The sequence below is a fragment of the Littorina saxatilis genome, linkage group LG8 (genome assembly GCF_037325665.1).
Source record: "Littorina saxatilis isolate snail1 linkage group LG8, US_GU_Lsax_2.0, whole genome shotgun sequence".
NCBI lineage: Eukaryota > Metazoa > Mollusca > Gastropoda > Littorinimorpha > Littorinidae > Littorina > Littorina saxatilis.
In genome coordinates, this window is record NC_090252.1 from 65,400,246 (window position 1) to 65,423,736 (window position 23,491).

The 23,491-nt window shown below is 45.7% G+C and overlaps 2 protein-coding genes and 1 long non-coding RNA gene across 3 annotated transcripts; 2 read left to right on the forward strand and 1 right to left on the reverse strand.

Annotated features, from left to right (window-relative positions):
• Positions 1–1,604: 1,604 nt before the first annotated feature.
• On the reverse strand, positions 1,605–22,316 carry LOC138974166 (uncharacterized). Its single transcript, XR_011458333.1, has 3 exons — positions 22,248–22,316; positions 3,679–5,974; positions 1,605–3,527 (listed from the first exon to the last, which is right to left on the reverse strand). It is a non-coding gene; the product is annotated as an uncharacterized lncRNA (long non-coding RNA).
• On the forward strand, positions 6,909–8,383 carry LOC138974416 (uncharacterized; the record flags this gene model as incomplete). Its single annotated transcript, XM_070347131.1, has 1 exon — positions 6,909–8,383. A coding segment is annotated over one exon (1,344 nt), but the record flags the coding sequence as incomplete, so codon positions are not given.
• LOC138974165 (uncharacterized) lies at positions 8,425–11,727 on the forward strand. Its single transcript, XM_070346868.1, has 3 exons — positions 8,425–10,740; positions 11,016–11,094; positions 11,374–11,727. The coding sequence occupies exons 1-3, from the start codon at positions 8,861–8,863 to the stop codon at positions 11,554–11,556; spliced, it is 2,142 nt and encodes a 713-aa protein (XP_070202969.1). The 5' UTR covers positions 8,425–8,860; the 3' UTR covers positions 11,557–11,727.
• Positions 22,317–23,491: the final 1,175 nt, after the last annotated feature.

Below are 23,491 nucleotides of genomic sequence, written 5' to 3' on the forward strand. Positions count from 1 at the left end.
TGTGCATTTTCACAACAGGCTTTTCTGTTTCATCTCTCATACATGGTGTCAATTGGACACAAAAAAACACGGAACAAAACAGAAGTAACTTATCTCGTGAGAACGGTAGTGCACTAGGTTTGCAAAAAAACACGATAGTATCATAGTACCTTATCTCTTTCAACCCGTATGGGGCCCTTCAACATGTGACAGACTCACAAATGCACCGAACCCATTTGGTTCTTCGAGAGAATTTTTGCGTGAAAACCTTTTCAGGGCCTCAGGGTCAGCTCAGGGTCAGTGTCATAAGAGCCTACATGTATGGCCGGACGAAACCATGTTAACGGAAGGGATATATAAGACTGTTTTTAGCAGATTTCCACACTGCTAAAACCTCACTTTCTTGCAGTTGCTTTGTCTGCAATGCCTTACAACTCTACAAATAGTTAAGTTTTTCGCGTTTGTGTTGTAATTTGCAAGCAAACGTCGTGCATAGTAAAGTTAGTCGACTTTGCTACAATTTGTAAAAACTATAGCATTACCTGATACCCCCTTTTCAATAATGGAATCAGTGTTTTGTTATAATCGTTTTGTAAGCAGTTCTACTGCGCACTTGCATTCTGCGTTAGGACGGAACCAATCCGTCTACAGAGTCGTCTGAGTCAAGGGCCGTCTCAAGTCTAAATAATATTAGTATAAATCATAACTAATTTTCTTCACACCATCATAGACATAATGTTGCCTCACATGTTCTTTGTACAATCGTTGGTTTTCACAATAAATATTGCATTACTGTACTTGTCTTCTTTTTCTTTAAACAAATGTTTACTACTACCTAACTTGATTTCAGACCCACACCCATTATTATACACACATTTCACATTTAAACCATTTGTCGGCCCCCTGTCGATATTTTTCGACTAAGTTCCCTGGTCAATTTGGTATTGATGAAAGGTAGTTGACCTTCTGTTCACACAACGGAGTGTAAACAACAGGTGCCAGGGATTAACAAAAAAAGTATATAAAAAAAAAATCTAAAATTCTTCCTGGGACGAAAATCCGTCAGGGACAGAAAAAATCCCACCCCTGTGACTGTCTAACCATTATGTACTGCAATGTACAGCCATGTAACTGTCTACCCAGCATGTACTGCTATGTACAGACATCATGTCACTGTCTACCCAGCATGTATTGCTATGTACAGACATCATGTCACTGTCTACCCAGCATGTATTGCTATGTACAGACATCATGTGACTGTCTACCCAGCATGTACTGCTATGTACAGACATCATGTGACTGTCTACCCAGCATGTATTGCTATGTACAGATATCATGTAACTGTCTACCCAGCATGTACTGCTATGTACAGACATGTTTCTTTCTTTCTTTCTTTGGTGTTTAACATCGCAGACATCATGTGACTGTCTACCCAGCATGTACTGCTATGTACAGACATCATGTGACTGTCTACCCAGCATGTACAGTTATGTACAGACATCATGTGACTGTCTACCCAGCATGTACTGCTATGTACAGACATCACGTCACTGTCTACCCAGCATGTACTGCTATGTACAGACACCATGTCACTGTCTACCCAGCATGTACTGCTATGTACAGACATCATGTGACTGTCTACCCAGCATGTATTGCTATGTATAGACAGCATGTGACTGTTTACCCAGCATGTACTGCTATGTACAGACATGTCACTGTCTACCCAGCATGTACTGCTATGTACAGTCATCATATGACCCATCGCTTTATTTCCGTTTGGCTTGTTACAGGAATGGCCATGCTAAAAGTATTACACTTGTTAATGGCACACTAGTCTTGTGGGTAGACAATGAGGTTTCCACCCATCTGGCATCTTGCCACCGACATTGCCCACGCCTAGCATGTAAGACTGAAGTCGTCAAGTTTGAGGCCATCCAGACAGACACATTAAGTCACATTTTATCTTCTTAAAACAGGGAGAAAAAATTCACTCAAAACAGAGCTTCTTCACTGACAACACCTCAAGTGACATTTTCATCTTCTTAAAACACCGAGAAAATTCCTTTTAATTCTTAACGTCCTATACCGCGCCATACCGTATCATCCTATACCGCGTCATACCGCTCGTTCTCTACTAGTGTCATTAAACAAGAGTTACCAGCCTTGCGATGCTCTCCTGCATTGGAAAACAGCTTTAGTCCTTCGACACACATGCCAATGCTGCCGGTGGATTTTGTTCAGGACTTTTGAATGTGATTTTGATTTTTGTGGACAGATTTTGTTCGGATTTTTTTTGTTAGCTTTGAAAATTCGAAATGGAGTCGAGTGATAGTGATACGTCTTTTCACGGGTTTGAGGCAAGAAATGTGGAGAATGCCTTCGATGGTGGTGATGCTGATAGTGGACAGAGTGATCTATCAATTTTGGAGGTTTCAAGCGTTCACACAGTCGATTTGAGTGATTTTAAACCTCAAAGTTCGGATGAATCATCCGCAGATGATGACATTGACGATAATGCACAATGGCGTGGAAACATTGAACAGTGGGAGGAAGATGCATTCCTAGAAAGTGTGGGCCCTACACAACCTCTTCCATACAATGCTGAAGCAGTCGACTATTTTTACCAGCTCAGCTGTTTCCATTGGCTTTCATTGAGAAAATCAAGGATGAAACTGAACTTTACGCTCGCCAAAAACGAGATTCCTTTTTGGATTTTACGTGGATACGTTACCTGGGATTTTTACCTGTGAAAACTACCTCCCCAAGAGTAAAGTTGGTGTCATTTTTAATCATGAGATAACAGTGCATGACAACCAACATAAAACACAGACAACACCTTCATTGCATTTTGTTTTATTTTATTTTATTTCATAATTTATTTTTTACCTGAAATTATGAATTAGATTTTTTATGACAAGTAATTATCACAAAAAACCCGCAAACCTTTCATAAATGCAAAGTACATTCATTCCCCAATGGTCAAAAAAAATATCAAGTAAATCCATCCATAAAGAATAAAAATAGAACACACCCAAATTTTGTCTCTTTTTCCCAAATCCTTATGGGATTTTGCACTGGGACATGCAAAAAACGTTACAGGCTAATAAGAGTTGAGCAGAGCTTCTTCACTGACAACACCTCAAGTGACATTTTCATCTTCTTAAAACACGGAGAGAAAAATCACTCAAAACAGAGCTTCTTCTTCACTGACAAAGGCTGCATGACAGATTGTTAGACTGAAGTCAAGTCAACTTGAGACCTACCAGACAGACACCTCAAGTGACATTTTCATCTTTCTTAAAACACGGAGAGAAAAATCTCTCAAAACAGAGCTTCTTCTTCACTGACAAAGGCTGCATGACGGATTGTTAGACTGAAGTCAAGTCAACTTGAGACCTACCAGACAGACACCTCAAGTGACATTTTCATCTTTCTTAAAACACGGAGAGAAAAATCACTCAAAACAGAGCTTCTTCTTCACTGACAAAGGCTGCATGACAGATTGTTAGACTGAAGTCAAGTCAACTTGAGACCTACCAGACAGACACCTCAAGTGACATTTTCATCTTTCTTAAAACACGGAGAGAAAAATCTCTCAAAACAGAGCTTCTTCTTCACTGACTACCTCAAGTGACATTTTCATCTTCTTAAAACACAGAGAAAATTCACTTTAAAGAGCTTTTTCTTCACCGACAACACCTCAAGTGACATTTTCATCTTTCTTAAAACACGGAGAGAAAAATCTCTCAAAACAGAGCTTCTTCTTCACTGACAAAGGCTGCATGACGGATTGTTAGACTGAAGTCAAGTCAACTTGAGACCTACCAGACAGACACCTCAAGTGACATTTTCATCTTTCTTAAAACACGGAGAGAAAAATCACTCAAAACAGAGCTTCTTCTTCACTGACAAAGGCTGCATGACAGATTGTTAGACTGAAGTCAAGTCAACTTGAGACCTACCAGACAGACACCTCAAGTGACATTTTCATCTTTCTTAAAACACGGAGAGAAAAATCACTCAAAACAGAGCTTCTTCTTCGCAGACTACCTCAAGTGACATTTTCATCTTCTTGAAACACACAGCAAAAATTCACTTAAAACAGAGCTTCTTCTTCACAGACAAAGGCTGCATGACGTATTTGCAATTCTGCAAGAAATGACATCCCGACAGACAATCCAATTTTCTGGGGACACAAAACTGGCTAAATCCATGAACCTGCTAAGAGAGAGAGAGAGAGAGAAAGGGGCAATTTGTTGTGTCTTTCGTTCTCGTTTTGTATTTGTTTTCGTTTTCGTTATTGACACAGATTGTGTTCGATAATTCAAACTAAGTTTTCCTTGCTGTTTTTCTCCTTTTCTTTTTTTTATTTTTATTTTATTTTATCTTTATTTTTTGATATATATTTTTGTTTTGTTTTTTGTCTCCATAAGTTTTAAACTTGTTGTGCTCCTTCTTAATGATGTTATATTATCATGTGTCTGTTTATGAATAAAATACTGCTTAAAGGAAAGGGGCAATGGTTTGCACAACTGGGTCAGAATTAATTTGGCTAACAATTGAGACTAAGGAGAATGCAAAAATCGAAAATGTCAATAATAAATTTTCATTTGATTAATATACTTTCCGCAATTCTCATGAATGCATTGACCAAGATCTCATATGCTAGATGTCGAAAAACTACTTTCTTTCTTTATTTGGTGTTTAACGTCGTTTTCAACCATTCAAGGTTATATCGCGACAGCGAAAAACTACTCAAATTACCTGCCCTTGAAAGGGTGGTAACCAAGCTAAAAAAACAGAGACCATAGCCGTTGCTAGGGTCTGCACCTACTTGGTTACCCATAACCCCCCGTGCGCCACGTGGGCGCCGGCATCCTGTCTAGTCATTCTCGACTTTCGACCCCTCATGGACGGACGTTCGAATCTTGCCAGTCTCACGCGGCCTTCACATAGCCACTGTCTGAGGACCAGCTGTGTGGGAGGCTTTACCTGTTCACCCTCGCCCTTTTTGGTGAGATCTTTCCTTGTTTTCGTTTATTGTTAACGTCTTTTGCTTCTGTTGCTAGTCACTCTGAAAAATTTTGTGAGTGACTTCATGTCAGCCATTTCAAGATGGCCGACAGCACTAAACAGAAGAACCTTAGTGCGAGGCTGGAGGGAGATAAAGCTACTAGCCCTAAGAAAACTAAGGGCAAATCTAAAGGTAAGAAGGAGACCGATCTTCCCTCTATCAGGGTTGATGATCCAACAACATCTTTTACGGTCACAATTCCTTCGAATTCTGATAGCGTCTTGCATGCTCCCCAGCCCGTGACTCCTAAGGATAAGCAGTCCTTTGACTTCGAGTTAGGGTTTACAGACATCATGTGACCCAGCATTCACTGCTATGTATCGAATTCATACGACTCTCTACTCAGCATGTACAATGTACTGACACTGTGCAACATTTGACTTTATGACTTCTTAGTTCCTTGCACACACATACAAACTTACAGGATAATGTGCAACAGCGTTTTCAGTTTTGTTATATTCTTGAATCGCGACAAGTGACGTTCCGTTTAACAACGATATTATTCTAGTCAAATGTTTTGGTTATGCTAAAGAAACCCAGAAAGGGGGATGTAATGTAATCCAATGTTAGTCTGGATTCTAGTATTAAGATACCTCATATAGTTTCCGGTAATTGGACAATTCCTGTCAACTCGACAGCATCTTTTGATTTGTGTATTGAACAATGTGCTCCTCCCAATCCTGGCAGGACTGACAGTGTCCCAATGAAAGTCTCCTGAAACGACTCTCAACCATCGTATAACACCACACAGACTTACTTCTACGCTGCGTGAAAGGGATAAACCAAAGCAAGTCACCCCGCACTACCAGTGCAAAGGCCACAAGGACTGGCCATAACAACTTGAGGCTGTGTTCAGATGTACTGCTGCCCTTTCTCATCCATGTTCACTCATGATGCCGCCCTTCGGGTTGACAAGGGAGTCTGTCAACATACACAAACATGTAATCATTGCATTACAAAGTCCAGTAAGTTATTTCTACATCCATACATTACATGTTCTGATTATTTCTACACCCATACATGCCACGCGACTGTAAGCCAAATGGTCAACAGCGAAAGAATTGATTTTCGAAATTGCATTGAAAACCATTGTTATCTCAAACTTTGGACAGGGCTCCCCAAAGTGCGCGTCCCTGCGTCCCATACGCACTAGAAGTCGAAATCAATTGAGGGGGTCCCGGGACGCACTACATTTGCGCTATCGTGCGTACTGTAGGTACTCTTTTCAGACTGTAGTTGTCAGTCAATTGTAGTGCAAGCACAAATGAGAGCTTCTACAATACTAAGCAAATGTGTGGTCAGTGTGCTGCACTAAAGATTTTGTTCAAAATTTGGCTTGTTCTTTCATTTGAATGATGGAAATGCATTAAGATAATGTTCATGTATAAATTTGTATATTATTGGCGATCTGCATGATGAATTTAATTGCAAACTAATAATAAAATCTCGAAAATTCACCCAAAAAGACGTCCGTAAAGTGTGAACGGCTTCAGTGGGTCAACTCAAACAGCTATTGTGACTTCATCCGTGCATTATCACAAGAAATAGTGCTTTTTATTTAGGCTTCATACATTGAAAAGCCGGGGCTAAACTTTTTTTCTCTCTTTGGACCTAGATATTCACGCAATTGTGGACCAAAATGTGCATTTGGGATGCATCATGAGGTGTCCCGTTGCGATGTATTTTTTAAACGTTCCTAAGTCGGCGACAAGGTAAGATCAGCTTGTCCACTATGCACATCAGCAAACTATACCCAAAGTACTTCATTTTGCACCCTAATAGGTTGCAAATATTAAAAGGAGTTTGATGCTGAGAATATTTGTACACAGAGGTGTCCCAAATGTAGCGTCCATAATGCATCCGAAACGAGTTCATATTGGAGAATCCAGACCACTCTGTGTCATATTCTAAGTTTTCACAGCTGAAGCCGAAATCCACCAAGGCTACTCAGCACAACAAGCTCAAGACATGCCGCTGCGAGTACTGCATGAAAGTGGAGCTGAGACTGAAGGGGATCAACAAGTTTTTGGCGCTGAAAGGATTTTGCCAACTCACGCTGGCCAACAAAGATGCCGCCCTAGACATGACTTTGTGTGCGAGGACAAAAGCATTCCACCAATCCAATTGTGTGGAAAGGAAGTGTGGAAGTTGCGGTGTGACTGCACTGAGTGCACATTTTCAGCCTGTCCTCGTTGACCACGGTGAAAGTCCAGCCACTTGGGAGATTTGGTCCAACGTGACCGAGGAGTACCGTCAGAATGATGGTACTTTGCGATCGACAAAGAAATGGAAACCAGTGGCAAAGGAACGACCATTCAAGGACCTTGTCAGCGAGCTGGAAGATGAGATGAAAACTTTCAGCCTCCACCTCTTCCAAGCTCGGTGGCAGCACTACCAATTTTCTCAAGTAAAAGACAATCTTCCAGACAACTGGCTGGTACTGGTGTCAGACTTTGGTCAGAACTTCACCTGTCACCACCAAGACGAAATTCAGGGGGCGCACTGGTGCCGTTCTGAAGCAACGATCCACCCAACTGTTGCCTACTACAAGAAAGAGGGGAAGGTGGTGCGACACAGCTTCGTGTTTATCTCGAACGACCTAAAACACGACGCACATGCAGTTCATCACTTCCAGATGAAAGTTACGAACAAACTCCTCAGCGAAGGATTGAGCTTTGTCCGTAAAATCCACTTCAGTGATGGCTGTGCCTCTCAATACAAGGGCAAAACTAACATTGTTGACCTGTCCCATGCTGAGGAAGACACTGGCATCCTGACGGAGCTGCACTACTTTGGTAGCCGGCACGGAAAAGGGCCATGCGATGCTGAAATTGGTGTGGTGAAGAAGAGTGCTAACCTTGCAATCAAGCGACGGGCAGCAGTCATGTCTGATGCTCGCAGCATGTACCTGTGGGCTCAAGGGTCTTTAACGAGAGACTCAGATGTCAGCAAAAGAACATTCTTCTTCGTTCCTCAGGGGGAGATCAACAGAGAGCGGGAAGAAAGATCAGGCAAGGACAACAAGAGCCTTCCAGGAACAAAAACTCTTCATGCCCTCAGAAGCCAAGCTCTTTATGTGGTTACATGGAGGAAGAGAAGCTGTTTCTGCCCTCCCTGCAGAAACATGGAAGGGACCTGCGACAACATGACATGTGGACCATGGCATGTCTTCAATATGCAGAAAAGAAGGGGTGAGTGATTTATGGTCTAGTGTAGCATTGTGAATTTGAATCGACTCTTGAATGTAATTTGAGCAACCAAATCTCTTTTTTTCTAAATCTTAATTTGTTTGTTTGCTTGTTTGTTAAACAGCTCGTCAAACAGCCACCATCCAACGACCGTCTCATTTCTTGCGGCGTTCGTTTCCACTCTCTGATTGCTTTTCTTTCCTTCTGCATGCCTCTTCAGTGTCTTCTTGTTCACATTCAATAGAAGTGCCATGTCACCCATGGTGCCCGAAAAACCCCTTTTTGCAATTTCAAGAACAATTTTCCTTGTATTTCGGTTGTCCACAAACTGCTTTGCTCTGAGTTCTCTGACTGTTTTTATGAAATTCCGGCCTATTTCTGCTTCGTGGGTCAGGTCTGGATTTCTGGAGTAAAACAGTAGCTTCTTTCTGGGTGTGTACATTTTCTGGAGGAAACTGCGACAGTGCTACCAGATAAGAAATTAGTCAGCAAGAAGACTGGAACGGCAGCTTCTTTTCTTCAAAGACCTTTGCGAGAGCTCCACAAGGATTTCACGACAGCAGGAGGTAACATTCCCTTTTCGTCGTTTGCAAAATGTCGTCCAAGCAATGTCCGCCTTATGTCCCAAGCGAAGTTGCGTCAATGCTTGTGCGAGTACTGCACGAACGTCAGCCTCAAACTGGACACAGTGAAAGCAGTGGCCACCCAGCGCCGGGAATACCAATGTGTGATCACCAACGAGCGAGCTGCTGTAAGGATCATCACCTGCGACCCGAAGCAAAAGTCATGCTGTTACAGCACCTGCCAACAATGTTCAGCGGATCTGATGGACGTATACCTGCAGCCTCTGCGTGACGCAGATCAAGGCGATCTGATGAAGTGGTACCGGTGGGAGAACCAGATGAGAGTGATCCGCGGACAACCGGTTAGCCGCAAGTGCCTCGTGACAAAGGTTGGAGACCTCGCAACTTTGCTGGAGGAACTGAAGGCGGAGGTGAAGTTCTTGTCGCAACATTTGTTCCGAGCTGACTGGCAGCACCGACAGTTCACCACCCTGCGTAATGCAACACCATTTCCCCAGGAAACAGTCATGATGGTGCTGGACTTCGCTGAAAACTTCACTTGCCAGTACCAGCAAGAGGTCCAGGCGGCCCATTGGCATCATGACACCGTGACCCTCCACCCCATTGTGGCATACTACAAATGCCCAGCCTGTGAGACAACGACAACAGAGTCACTGGTGTTCATTTCGAATGATGGCAAGCACGACTTCCATGCAGTACAAGCCTTCATGGTGAAGACTGTGGACCACCTGCAGCAGGAGCGCGGCCTTACTATCAACCATATTGTCCAATGGACAGACGGATGTGCGGCTCAGTACAAAAGCAAGGGTCCATTTGCCGACATATCGCGGGCTCTGGAGGATTTTGGTGCCACATTGGAGAGAAATTTCTTCGGTTCCCGTCACGGGAAAGGGCCATCTGACGGAGAGAGTGCGGTTGTCAAGAACCACATGATGACTGCAATTGTGGCTGAAAACGCAGTGGTCACCAGTGCAGAGGATGTCTACAACTACCTCCAGGGATCGTCGCTTCGGAAACCGCCACCTGTCCATGGTTGCAGTCACTTCCTTCGCACATTCTTCTGGGTTCCCGAGGGGACCATCAATCGAGACCGACCTGACAGGCCAGCAAAAACTGTCAAGGGCACCCGCATGTTTCACTCTGTTAAATGCGTGGAACAAGGCCAAATCCAGTCTCGCCATCTGACCTGCACATGCCATCCATGCATGTCTGGTATCGGGGACTGCACTTTCCTGGAGGTTGTTGGTCCTTGGTCCTCGCAGACACTCTGTCCCCAAGCACGACAACGGCAGCCCTGTGTTCCCCAGCCAAGAAGACAGCAACCCCGTGCCCGTCGTCAGCAGCCGCCTGGCCGTCGTCAGCAGCCTCGTGCCCGTCGTGTCATCGTCTTGCCTGATGTCGCAGAGCCTGCCTCCCCTCCCCCTTCTGACAATGACGAGCATGCCTCCCCTGCCCCTTCTGACCATGATCATGCCTCCCCTCCACCTTCTGAACATGATGAGCCTGCCTCCCCTGCCCCTTATGACCATGATGAGCCTGCCTCCCCTGCTTCTTCTGACAATGACGAGCATGCCTCCCCTGCCCCTTCTGACCATGATCATGCCTCCCCTCCACCTTCTGAACATGATGAGCCTGCCTCCCCTGCCCCTTATGACCATGCTGAGCCTGCCTCTCCTGCCCATGATGAGCCGGCCCCTTCTGACCATGATGAGCCTGCCTCCCCTGCTTCTTATGACCATGTTGAGTCTGCCTCCCCTGCCCATGATGAGCCTGTCAATGCTGACCATGATGAGCCTGCCTCTCCTGCCCATGATGAGCCTGACAGTGCCGAGCCAGCCATTTTCATGGACCTTGGTGTGCCTGTGAACACTGCCCCTTCTGCCATGGACCAGGAGGGGATCACCGCCCCTAAGAGGTACAGTGGGGCTTGTTTACCTACAGTAATTTGTCATGAATGCTTTCACATTTTGCATTTATTTGATAAATAGCTGTGTCACTATTCTCTGTATTGACCGTTTTTAGATGTTTTTGGATAATCAATCACTGAAGAAACACAAATATAAAAAAACATATTTCAAACTCACATTTTTTCATACAGAGAGGTTCAATTGTACAAATTTGAGCACAAAGATGTTTTTTTTTTAGGCTTTTATTGACTACATCCATTACAATTTTGAACATTGTTTACAGGACTGTGACCAAGGGAGACTGGCTGAGGGTGGTGTTCCACAGCAGCAAAGGTCAAAGTGCCATGGAATATGTTGCGAAGGTAGGCTTTGTCCTCTTAGGTCTTTGTCCTCAGTTGTTTGTTGTATAAGTTATTTAGAAGCTAATCTCATGTGGTAAACAAAGGTCTTTTTTTGTGTGTGCATAGTCCACATTAGCTCATTTCACAGAGGCAAGGTAATGACAAAAGAAACACATAACTCCAGTAACTTGGCTTAAAAATGTTTTAAAAAGGCAAAATTTGCAAGGTTTTTGGTTAATATTGTCTCTGAGAGGTTTCTTCGAATATTATTGTTAATCAATTTATAACTGTGTGTTTTAGGTCCTGGACACTGATGGGACAGAGACTTTTGTCAGCTGCCTCAGGCCCCCGTACACACCTCGGTCTAAGCAGTTCACTTACCCGAAAGAGCCTGATGAGACCTGGATTTCTCGGGACCAGATCACAGCATTTCTGGGACACCCGTCCATCTCCCGGGATGCATATTCATTTGACAGCCTATAAATGTTGACCTTTGTCATGAAAAATGTGTTTGTTATGTCTGAATGGCTGTTTTAGTACACATTACAGAAGTTAGTTACTTTAAGGTGATGCAGCCCAATGTCTTGATGTGCTTTTGGTGTCCATGTTTCAACTGCGCGGTCCTCGTTTCAACTGCCCGTCAAACCTGATTATGCAACATTATTTGTCAAACACTAATTTTATCTTTCTAAATGGGGTGTTGCAGGTAGCTTTGTTTCCTCCTTGGGGATGAAGCTACCAGGGGAAGGGATTGTGTTGGAGGTGCGGGTAGAGGGGTAGCCCTCCCGGTGCTCCCCCTTGGACCTCCCTAGTCTAGGACCCTGGGTCTTCGCGAGGTGGCCATTGTGGCGTAATCCCTCCGGACTAGCATAACGTTTCCCTATCCCAAGACCGACCGTGCGTGGTCTATGACCACATCCTCTACGAGGTGACCCTATCAACTAGGCAGCGAAAGCCCCTAGGCGAAACACGGCGGATCTAGAGGAGAGAACCTCGATAAAAAATTTGAGCTGCCATGAAGACGGAGCATGTTGGCTGAGGACAGCGGGCAGACCTTCTGTGCCGACACCCATCTACAGGAGAAAACCAGGCATGCACGCATCAAACCCAACATGGCCATGGCCGGCCATCTTTCTAAATGAAATTCACATGTAACAATATCTTGATCTACAACTGAATTATTACATTTACTTTGATCAAGATTTCTTTTCAAGGTCCTACAGAGAAGTTTGTTGACAAAATTGTGAGTCCATTTTACTGATCAACAAACTACCACCCAAATGATATGCTTAATGTACATAAAGTAAACAAGAAGAGCAAACGCTCGATCGAGTCACTTTCGCAGTTCTGAATATTATATGAGGCATCAGATGGACAGGAAGAAATTGCTATTCACAACACAATGAGTCACGTTCACATAAAATTTGAGTCCGGTCACTTTTATAGTTTCCGAGAAAAGCCCAACGTTAAGTTGTGTGTTGCCGAACAGAAAAGGCTAGTTATCTCCCTTGTTTTTCTGATAACGTTCGTAAAAGGCTACAGATGTAAATACTTTGATGTAAAGAATAATCCTACAAAGTTTCAATCACATCCGATGAACTTTGTCAAAGATATAAAATGTCTAATTTTTCCTTTGACGCTGACCTGTGACCTTGAAAAAGGTCAAAGGTCAACGAAACCATCGTTAAAGTGTAGAGGTCATTGGAGGTCACGACTAAACAAAATATGAGCCCGATCGCTTTGATAGTTTCCGAGAAAAGTCCAACGTTAAGGTGGTGTCTACGGACGGACGGCCGGACAGACTAACACTGACCGATTATATAGAGTCACTTTTTCTCAAGTGACTCAAAAAAATCAAACCTGATAATGTTGAAATGACCAAATGAGAGTATTAGAAAGGGTAAAATGTTCCTGATAGTTTAATATCATTTTTGAATAATTAATTTTCTGTTCATTTCGTGTCCTTGTTTCAACTGCCCGATTTTTCAAGTCGTCTTCTAAATACCTCCACAAAAGACAAACTAAAGAAAATTTTTTACAACTTTTTCCAGTTACTGTTGCATTGAAGTATTGGGCATCACATATTTAATTAGCAAGTGCTTACTCAATGGTTTATTTTTGAAGGTACTGTACATGTCACACATTTGACCCATGTTCCTGAGAACTACCCATATATAAGGTTTGGTGTCCCGGTGTTGCATGGGTAACACCTGCATAACCCCCGTACAAAACATGCTGATTGCGGTACAATGACTAATGCTATTTATTTTTTTGTTTAAAAATGTGTTTCTACATTGTTTAAGCTATCTAAAACCTAACAAAATATTGTTTTAATTTCAAATTTTAATTTTAGCTCCATTTCCCCCTTTTGGTACCAGTACTGTAGATGAACTCAAATGCGAATTTCACACCGGAACGATAGGAAAAAGAGTGTGTGCGTTCCATTAAACAAGGTATACTTGAAGTGTCCTCTTTGAATATTCTGATGAAAAAAGAACACTTCATATCACACTATTCGTAATAACAATGCGTTATATGAACATCTAGGGGGTTTGGCAATCATGGACTCTTGGGACCCTCTAAAACTCCGCGTAGCGGGTCCAGGGACCCTCTAAACATTTAAAGTGGGGGTCCCGGGACCCTCTAGGACGTGCGGACGTCCGTGGGGAGCCCTGCTGGATGTGCTCCTTCCAATAGTTACAAAGTCTCAGCAGTACGGCACAAACTCTGAGCTGAATCGCCCAAAACAAAGCCCTGCGAGCATATGTTCCCCCTCGGACCGACAAAAAAAGCTGGTCTGTCAACAACCCATCAAACATCTTATAATGTTAGATCAACTCCAGACTGAGTGTCTCCCACCAGTAGCTTATTCACGCTGATGAGTCTTTAAATTTTAACTCTTGGAAAAAAACAGAAGCTGCTGCATTCAGGAAGTATTCAAGTGTGTATGAGTTAACTCATTGTCTCCTAGGTAGAGATATAGGTTACACACTCCGAGGGAAAATATGCACGATGTTTAGGACGAGGTGTGTAAGCTTTTTATCCCATTACTCCATCGTTTTCATTAAAAAAAAACACCACTTTTTGACACAAACTCTGCGAGTGCCTGTTTTCTGCTGGTCAAACCTTCAGCGACCGCAAATCGTGTCATCAAATTCATGTGCGAAACAAGTCCCCTTTTGTCTTTTTGGTAAACGCGCCATAAAACGTCTGCTTTTGTATTTAGTCATCAATATTGCTTAAGAAAACGAATTACAGAGATTGCGCAGTTCAATGCATTTGAAACTGTGCAGTTACTGGCCGGTTTCAGTCGGTGACCCAAGTCGGTTGTCAGAGGCATTCGCCAAAAACTGAAAAAGACTGCGTGTGTGATTTTACAAGCGATGAGGATGATTGCTGAATTTGTGCTTATTCGAGCTGTTGTGCTTCAGTGTTCAAATGGAAAATTTCCTAAATAAATTATCATTTAATTAATATACTTACCCGAATCACATTAGCATTGAGTCACCTGAGATGCTTATCACTGAAAAACGCTTACCCGGCTAAAGAATTTAAAGGGAAGCAACCCCATCACCAAAACGAAAGTGAAAGTAGCTTTGGTAATGGGCCAGTACACCGGGAGTTACCTCCCATACGGGTGTATGCCACGTCACTTCCTCTAGGAACACGTGCCTATTATCATACGGCTTTAAAAAATCTTAAAACCATAAGCGGGGCAGGTGGGAGGGAATACAGTATGTGATTCGGGTAAGTATATTAATTAAATGATAATTTATTTAGGAAATTTTCCATTTAATATCATATTCTTACTCCGAATCACATTAGCAGATAACATCAACAAGGCGGTGGGCTAGAAATGAATCAAAACTCACCATCAAGATCTGGACAGGAACTGGCCTGCTGCTATGAGCGCTGGAAGGCCTCTGGAGCCATCCTGTCGAAGAGCTGTGACGTCCCGAAGATAAAAGTTTATGAAAACATCTTCGGAACGCCAATACGCAGTTGTCAGCACCTCCTCTAGACGTCTGGAGCGCAGAACTGCCAGAGAGGATGCCCACGCCCTCGTCTCATGGGCTCGGGCCGAGTCAAGTGGCAAGGAGGGCATAACCCCCCCCCTCTTTGTGCGCCTCCACTCATAAGCCTGCTTGATGAGCGAGGACACCCACCGGGCCAACGTTACCTTCGACAAATCTTTCTCGCGCCTAGTAAGGAGAGAGATAAACAACAACTTCTGAGAACTAGACCGAATCGGCTGAGTCCGGGCTAAGTACAGACGAAGTGCCCTCACAGGGCAATTGACCGAATCGGGGTCACCCGGGGCCAACGCGCTGGTCAGAGCCTTAACTCTAACCAGCGGAGAGGCCTGCCCCGGAGACTGATTCTTGGCCAGGAAATCAGGCCGGAAACGCAAAGATGCGGAACCGTCCGGCTCAAAGGAGATATCTCCAGGCTGACCCGACAGGGCGTGGACCTCGCTACCCCGTCGGGCCGTAGCCAACAAAAGGAGAAACAGCGCTTTGCGAGTGACATTGAACAGACTGGCCTCGCTTAAAGGCTCAAAATCCGCAGAACGAAGGAATTCCAGGATTAAAAACAAGTCCCACTTGGGAGCGGGCAAACGAGCTTTAGCTTCCTTAAGAGCAGCCCCTTTAATGACTGCAGCTATAACGCCCCCGACTCGAACAGAACGACCAATCTGCTGAAGAGTCGCCGAAATAGCGGAGCGCCGGACCCTCAACGAGGAGACTGAGGCGCCCTGTGAAGACATGAAAGAGAGGTGGTTAGCGACCTGAATAGAGCGCGGAGCCACCGAACTCACCCCTCTAGCTGAACACCAGGCAGTCCATGCCTTCCAGTGGGAAGCATAAACTGAAGAGGTGGACGCTCTATGCGAGCGAGCCACCAAGTCCAGAGTCAAAGACGACGCCCCAGAGCGCTTCAGCGAGTCCCGAACAACTTCCACACGTGAAGCTTCAGAAGACTGGGCTCCTCGTGTGGAATGCCTGTTCGGGGCTGCACTAGTTCCCCTCGCACGAGTGCGAGAGGAATGGGGGGCCCTTGGGCAAGCCGAAGAAGATCTGGAAACCAGACCTGCGACGGCCACAGAGGAGCGACCAGAAGAAGAAGGGCCGGCTCCTCCATCTCCGCTTTCCGGATTACTCGGCTGAGTAACGGAAAGGGAGGAGTCTGAAGATCTGTATGTGCCCCCCAACCCTCCCTGGACGCATCTGTAAAGAGGTCCAGGTCGGGGAGGGGCACGACGATCGGAACACCTCTGCAGACCCACTCCGTGTGCAACCACGGAAGGGTCGCAGACTGGAACCATCCCTGCAAAGGGATGAGGGCGTCCCAGTCCACCAGAGGAGAGTCCACAAACGGCTTCAGCGCGAACTGAAGCGGACATTTGTGGACCCGGCCCAGTGAAACCAGAAGAGCCATAGACTCCATCTGCCCCAAGATGGAGGCGAGCGAGCGGATGGAAGCCAACAGGAGAGGTAAAGTGGAGCGAATCTGAGCTTGGAGCTTGTCCACCCTTCTCTGAGAAGGCTGGACAGTCCAAGCGACCGTGTCGAAAGACATCCCCAGATAAGTGAATGTCTGTGACGGGGTCAGCTCCGACTTTACCCGGTTGATCGAGAACCCCAACCAGTTGGATTCTCGAAGAACCGTCAGGGTATCCTGCGAACAGCCGCTCTGGGACTGGTTCATGATGAGCCAGTCGTCCAGATAAGCCCGCAGACGGATACCCTGGGACCTCACCAGTGCACAGACCTGTCTCACCACCATGGTGAAAATCCACGGTGCGAGAGACAGCCCGAAAGGGAGTGCGCGAAACTGGTAGATCTGATCTCCCCACCGGAAACGAAGCCATTTCCGGTCGGTCGGATGCATAAGAATGTGAAAGTATGCGTCCGTGAGATCGATCGAGGTCACCCAGTCTCCTGGGCGGAGAGAGTCTCGGACAGAGGCTGGCGTCTCCATCTTGAATTTTATCTCCCTCAAGAAAGTATTGAGGAGAGATAAATCCAACACGGGACGCCATCCTCCTGATGCTTTGGGAACAGCGACCAGACGCCCGTAAAATCCCAGGGAGCTGTGGACCCGAACTCTCTCCACCGCGCCCTTCTGCTCCAGGGAGGCAATTTCCGACTGCAAGACGGAACGTGCTTCCTGCGAGAAGGGGGGCTTGAACCGCGGAGGCACTCGGGTAAGAGGCGCCTTTTCCTCCCGCCAGAGTAGACAGAAGCCCGAACTCACCACTCCCACAATCCATTGGCTGTCTACTACCGACATCCAACGAGAAAGTGCCCGGGAGGGGCCTCCCGCCATCACCAAGGTGGAGGGCGGGAGGGAGGTGAGATCGGGAGCGCTTCATTGGGGGTGTGGCTTACTTCCAGAGCCGCCACGCCCCCTCCCCGATGCCGTCCTCTTCTTCCCACCACGAGCGGCCGGCGAAGCCTGCCGCTTCTGAGCTGGCTTGGGGTTAGACGATGTCTGAGCCTGCTTCTGTTTAGAAGGCTGAGACTGTTTCACCCCCTTCAGAGTGTAGTCAAGGAACTGACTGTCCTTGTTTGACTGAATCTCCTTCTGTCTGGCATCCAGTGCCAGCGGACAGAAGAGAGACTCCTCTGAGACCGGGGAGACTCTCAAGGTCTCCCTAGTAGCCAGCTCCGTGAATTGGGACTGCGAGAGGAAGAGATCCCTCCTGCAGAGTACCGCTTGGGTGTACTGCAGGGAGGAAAGACGCAATTGTTCCTCATTGACCTTGGCCAATGCGGTCAAAAGCGCAGAGACATCGTCCGCATTCTGTTCTTCACTGAGAGTGAAAGGAACTAGCGAATCGGTCAATGCCCGAGACAGAGCCCGAACGAGAGTCTCCGCAATGGAGGACAGTTCGATCTGCCGACGTCCAACCTCCTCAGCAGAGAGGAGGGAAGCCTCGGAAACCGGCAAAACCGAATCACGCTTGATCGGTTTAGTCAGAAGAGGCAGCAATTCCCGGGAAACCGGAAGGGTAGCCCTAGGGAGTGCAAAAGACGCCAGCCAATTCTGGCTCTGATTGGGCATGCCAAGCTTCCTATTGGCCGTAGGCACGAAGGAAGAGGCTTGGGCAGCTGAAGCCACCCACTGCTGAGCTGATTCCGGAACTGGACCAAAAGGAAGCAGTAACGGAACAGGCACTGGCCGAATACCACTCCCCGCATGTGCTGGACGAACCAGTGAATGCGAAAGTTGGTAAGCCACTGACGGAGACTCGGCGAACCGGAAGGAAGAAACATCCTCCTGTGCCGGCCGGAAGTCCGCCATGGCAGAAGGAACGAATGATGCGGAAGAGTCCGCAGCCACCACCCCTTCAGGAAAATAACGAGACGTTACTTCCGCCGCGACGTCAAGAACAGACTTGAGCTTCGACGGAAACACGCCCCGCGACTCCTCGCTGACCACTGATGGAGCATCAGAATAGTCACACGTGGAACCATGACCGAAGTCACCAGTTCCGGAAGCAGAAGCATGCCCTGGCAAACCGGAAACCGGAAAAGCCTGAGCACTAACGTCATCCTGCCGCCCAAAACCCTGTGAAGGTAAAGGGTAAGCAGGACGACCATCCGCAAAAACCGGAGCTGGATGAGCTGACGTCACTCCCCCGACTGAGTGGAGTGATGCCTGCTCAAGCCTAGGCGCTTGAAAGCCGGAAGGCGCACGCTGTAATCCACTATCTGGTATCCGGAAGGAACCACCAGAAGAGGAAGAAGCGTTTCCGGCCGAAACCGGAAGTGTAGTCAACGGAACCGCAAAATGCGGAAGTGAAGACTGCACTGGTTGACTTCGCGATCCGGAAGGACCGGAAGTCAGTGAATACTCCATCCTGCCGCGACCGCCGTAGCGTGCCGGAGCGGACGGATCATCACTTCCGGCAAGTGCCGGAAATGCGGCAGTCGAAACCGACTGCCGCCGCTGTTCGAACAAGTCCGGGGCCTCGTAGGTTATCGCCGGAAATGAAAGATCAGCAAGGTATCGGTCGTGACCCGATGCGAAAGAGCTGTCCCCCGAAGGAGAACGTCCAGGCGCCTCACGAGGGCTATCGGACCAGCTCTGCTTACCAACCGACGCTGAAGAGGGAGGACGCTGCTCCAAGCCGGAAGTGGAGGACAAAGACACGGAAGCCAATGCCCGGACGTCACTGCCAGATGCCGGAAACGCCGAACTGCTGGCGACGGAACGCTGAAATTCTGCCTGCACCAAGCTGCGGATTTCTGGAACCAGTGACTTTAACAGAGAGGAAACCAACGCACCTTGTCCAGGTGCTAACAAAGAAGACGAAGTCTCCGATGTAGAGACAGGTGCAGAAGTAACAGTAGCGCTAGGCGCCGCAAAAGAAGCAGAAGTAGTAACAGCGCTAGGCGCCGAGATTGGTACAGCCAACAAAGTGTTACGCTCTTGGTCTGTAACAAGTAACGTTGCCTTGGAAGAGGAAGACTTAGCCTTAATTTTCCCCTTGGGGTCCGACTTGCCACGGCGCTTGTCTGAATCAGACATGTTGACAACAACACGTGGCAACGCAAAAAAATTTACTGAAACATAAGTCTAAACGACTGGAAAATTCAGTAAACACACGCACTAATGCGTTAACAAAATACTATAGCTAAACTTGCCCCACAAGCAGAGGCACGGAGAGCTACAAACAAAGTCACACGAGCTAGAAAACTAACTCACACAACAAAATGGCGACACGCAAGACACTGACACAAACGTCAACAACACGTGGCAAAGTAAAAAGATTTACTGAAACGTAAGTCAAAACGACTGAAAACACAGTAAACACACACGCTTACGCGTCAACAAAATACTAAAGCTACACTTGCCCAAACAGAAAGAGGGCACGCAGAGCTACTAGCAAAGTCACACGAGTTAGCTAACTAACTCACACAACAAAATGGCGAAACACGCAAGTCACTGACACACAAGTCCGTAAAAAACGGACAACGTACAGTAACGAAACAGCGCAAACAACCAACAACAAACGGGAACGAGCTCACCAAACTGTAGGCAAGGCGAGCAGACAAGCTGGGTAACGTGGCCGGCGGGTGTCACTCAAACACACAAGGTCAGCCACAGAGCGTCAAAAAGTGAACCGTCCTCTCCGAGGTGAAAAAGACGTATGATAATAGGCACGTGTTCCTAGAGGAAGTGACGTGGCATACACCCGTATGGGAGGTAACTCCCGGTGTACTGGCCCATTACCAAAGCTACTTTCACTTTCGTTTTGGTGATGGGGTTGCTTCCCTTTAAATTCTTTAGCCGGGTAAGCGTTTTTCAGTGATAAGCATCTCAGGTGACTCAATGCTAATGTGATTCGGAGTAAGAATATGATATTAAATTTGGATTACTTACTTCTTCAATCGTCATTTAGGTAAGCCTTACTTTGATGTCTGTCGTTCCCTCTTAGGCCAGTAAGTTATCTGTACTGTACTGCGGTAGTTTTGTTCTGCTGGTCTATTCAATGTAGGTCAAAACTTGTAAATCTATCTGCCTGCATGACCTGAACCTAGACACCGTTGTTTACTTTAAAATTGAAAAATAACACACGCAAGATCCCACTTTCTTCGCCACCTTTTATTTTAACCGTATCTCCAACTTTGTAAGGAGCAATTTCCATGTTGCAGGTCAACTTGATCTGCAAGCTTAGCCGGTGATTCTGTAGCAAACGCGGACAGATCTGCAGCAGACGACAGATAGGACAGCCTTGTTCTGTTGAACCAGATTTAGCAATCAATGCTCTAAAAGCGATAGCAAATGAACAAAACTGTAAGCATACTGTTTTAGTTCAATTCTTATTTCGTTGCTCAGGATTTTGAATCAGGATTGATCTGAGCGGTTGCCTATGAAGAATACTAGAGTTGTGCGCCTAGAATCACTGTTTGTCTCTATCGCTCTCTTTCGCACCGCTTCGGCCAACTAATCTTCACTCAGCTCTTTTCACCCCAGCAGATTATGTGTATTCTTTGTTGTTTTCTTTATTTCTTCAATGTTAAAATATATGTAGATCGTTAGCTAAACGTGAGTTCGACTTTTATACCGCAAAATATTTCAATCGTTTTGCTATGGAAAGTAGTCCCCGAGTTAGGCCAAAAAAAAAAATTGTCTGTTTAGGGTAACCCGACCGACCCTATCGATTTGGCGCCGACCCAAAAACTTTTTTTTGATTTCAAAAAAAAAAAAGAAAAAAAAAGAGGTAAAAATGCTAAAAAGAGACATTTGGCGTTTCTTTCTCTCCCTTTCTCTCTGTTTTATTTATACGTTAGTTTTGAAACATGTATTCATCAAATATAAGAAGTGAATGTTCAGCCAACATAGCATTTACACACACACACAAAAAAAAAAAAAAAAAAAAAACCACCTACCTACCGACCCTACTTTTTTTGGTCATGTTACCCTAAACAGACAATTTTTTTTTTGTTGGCCTTAACGATAAATATGCAGATGACCTCTAGTATAAATTATTCAATTGTACTCCGAGACCAAAGACAATGACCAATGACAGGTGAGATCGAGACTTGGTTGTGATGGATTATCCATATGGTTGTGATGGATTATCCAAAATAATCACCTCCTCGGCAGGTCATGGGATAAATATCTGTACCCACTCAATCATATGGCTCTAAATGACCTGGTACGGATAACACAGTCACTTCCTGTAACGTCGATCTAACGCCTGCATTCCAGCGTGTTGATACACAGTTTCTATACACCTCCGGGACACAGTTACTACAATTCTGAGAGACCTGCTGCAGGTCTCGGCTAAAAATACCTTGGTCAACCGGTCATAGGTGGGGTAGAAAGTGTTCAACACCCACGTGTCAAAATCTTTCATTGTGTCACTTTCAAGGGGCGAAAAAACTCTTTCAGGCGTTTTACCACACATTTGTTTCACATTCCTTTCTCCCTTCAGATAACTGTAACTCTTGAAACTTGCTTATACACGCAGTTGTGAGGCGTGTCCAAAAGAGAAGTCTCGACGCGTTCAACTGCGGCAACAACTGACATCGCGCAGGCAGCTGTGTGAAAAACGTTTCACCGGTACATTTTGCCTTATGTGAGTGGATGTAAGACTGAACTAAGCGTGGCACGTAAACAATCATACATTTTAACTGTCTACAAACAACACGACTCACCTTCATTCCACGTCGACAAACAGCCCAACAGGACAGTCTTCGCTTCACGCTCCCAGCCCCTCGCCATGTCTCCCCTTTTGGTCACGTGATCACGACGCTTAGTGCTGACGTCACATCAACATCGTTGCCGTTAGTTTTCATTTGTGTACTCCTCCGCCAGGCCACCACGATCTTCTCTTTTGTTTTTGCTTGTTTCAGGGCCGGACCAAATGAGCTGTAAAGCAGGCGCCTGCGAACAAGAGGGGTCCGGGGGCATGCTCCCCGTAAATTTTTGAAAAACGGTTAAAATCTGTGCATTCTGGGCCTTGTTTTGAGGGTTAAGAGCAGCATTGTTTTGGTGCTAAAACTAGTAAAAGTCAAAGCAAGGTATACATGCTTTTTCAAGGGGTGGGCCCTGTGTTTGTAATGTCATTGAAACTTTCCGGTGACGACAGTTCAGAAAAGACAACGTCCAAATACAGACTCACAACTCTTGCTAACTTAAAATCAACTTAAATTTAACTTCTCCCTAATCTAATCTTTCGAGTGTAGAGTCAGTGTTACATTGTTTTGGGTTTAGTTTTGCGTGTCTGTGCCTGTGTCAGTGCCTTACTTTATTTGGTGTTTAACGTCGTTTTCAACCACGAAGGTTATATCGCGACGAGGGAAAGGGGGGAGAGTTTTCTTCGAAGGAAATATAGGTGAAAGGACTGGTAAGGCAGAAATAAGACAAAAGAAGAGAAGTAAAGGGGTGGGGTAGCTCTGTTTAAACGCTCCCGCCGCGTGAAGGCGACTCCATGGGAGCTGTCAGTGCCGTGTGTGTGTGTCACGGCCCAAAGTTGTGTGTGTGTATGTGTGTTTGTGTGCGTGCGTGTATGTCAGTTTGCGTGTGTGTGTGAGGTGTATGTGTGTGTCACAGTGTGTGTGTGTATGTGTGTGTCACAATGTGTGTGTGGTGTGTGTGTAATTACAATCAGAACATCATGTTGTTTTGAAGTTCGTCACTGAGCGTTTGTTTTTACTCTGTTTAAGTTCAATGAACTCCTGTTTTAATCACAGGTTTTCTGTTTGCACAACTGGGCTATAAAGCAAGAGCCAGTTAGAGTTTACCACAGTTGAGCCGGTGATGTGCTTGCCGCTGCTTGTCTGTTTTCAGTCATTAGTGAAAACAGTCAAATATTACCTAGTATACCAACAACTCTGTGGTTGCACACGTGTCAGTGTGACGCTGCGTGAACGCTGCAGTAATGATCCCAAATGATCTT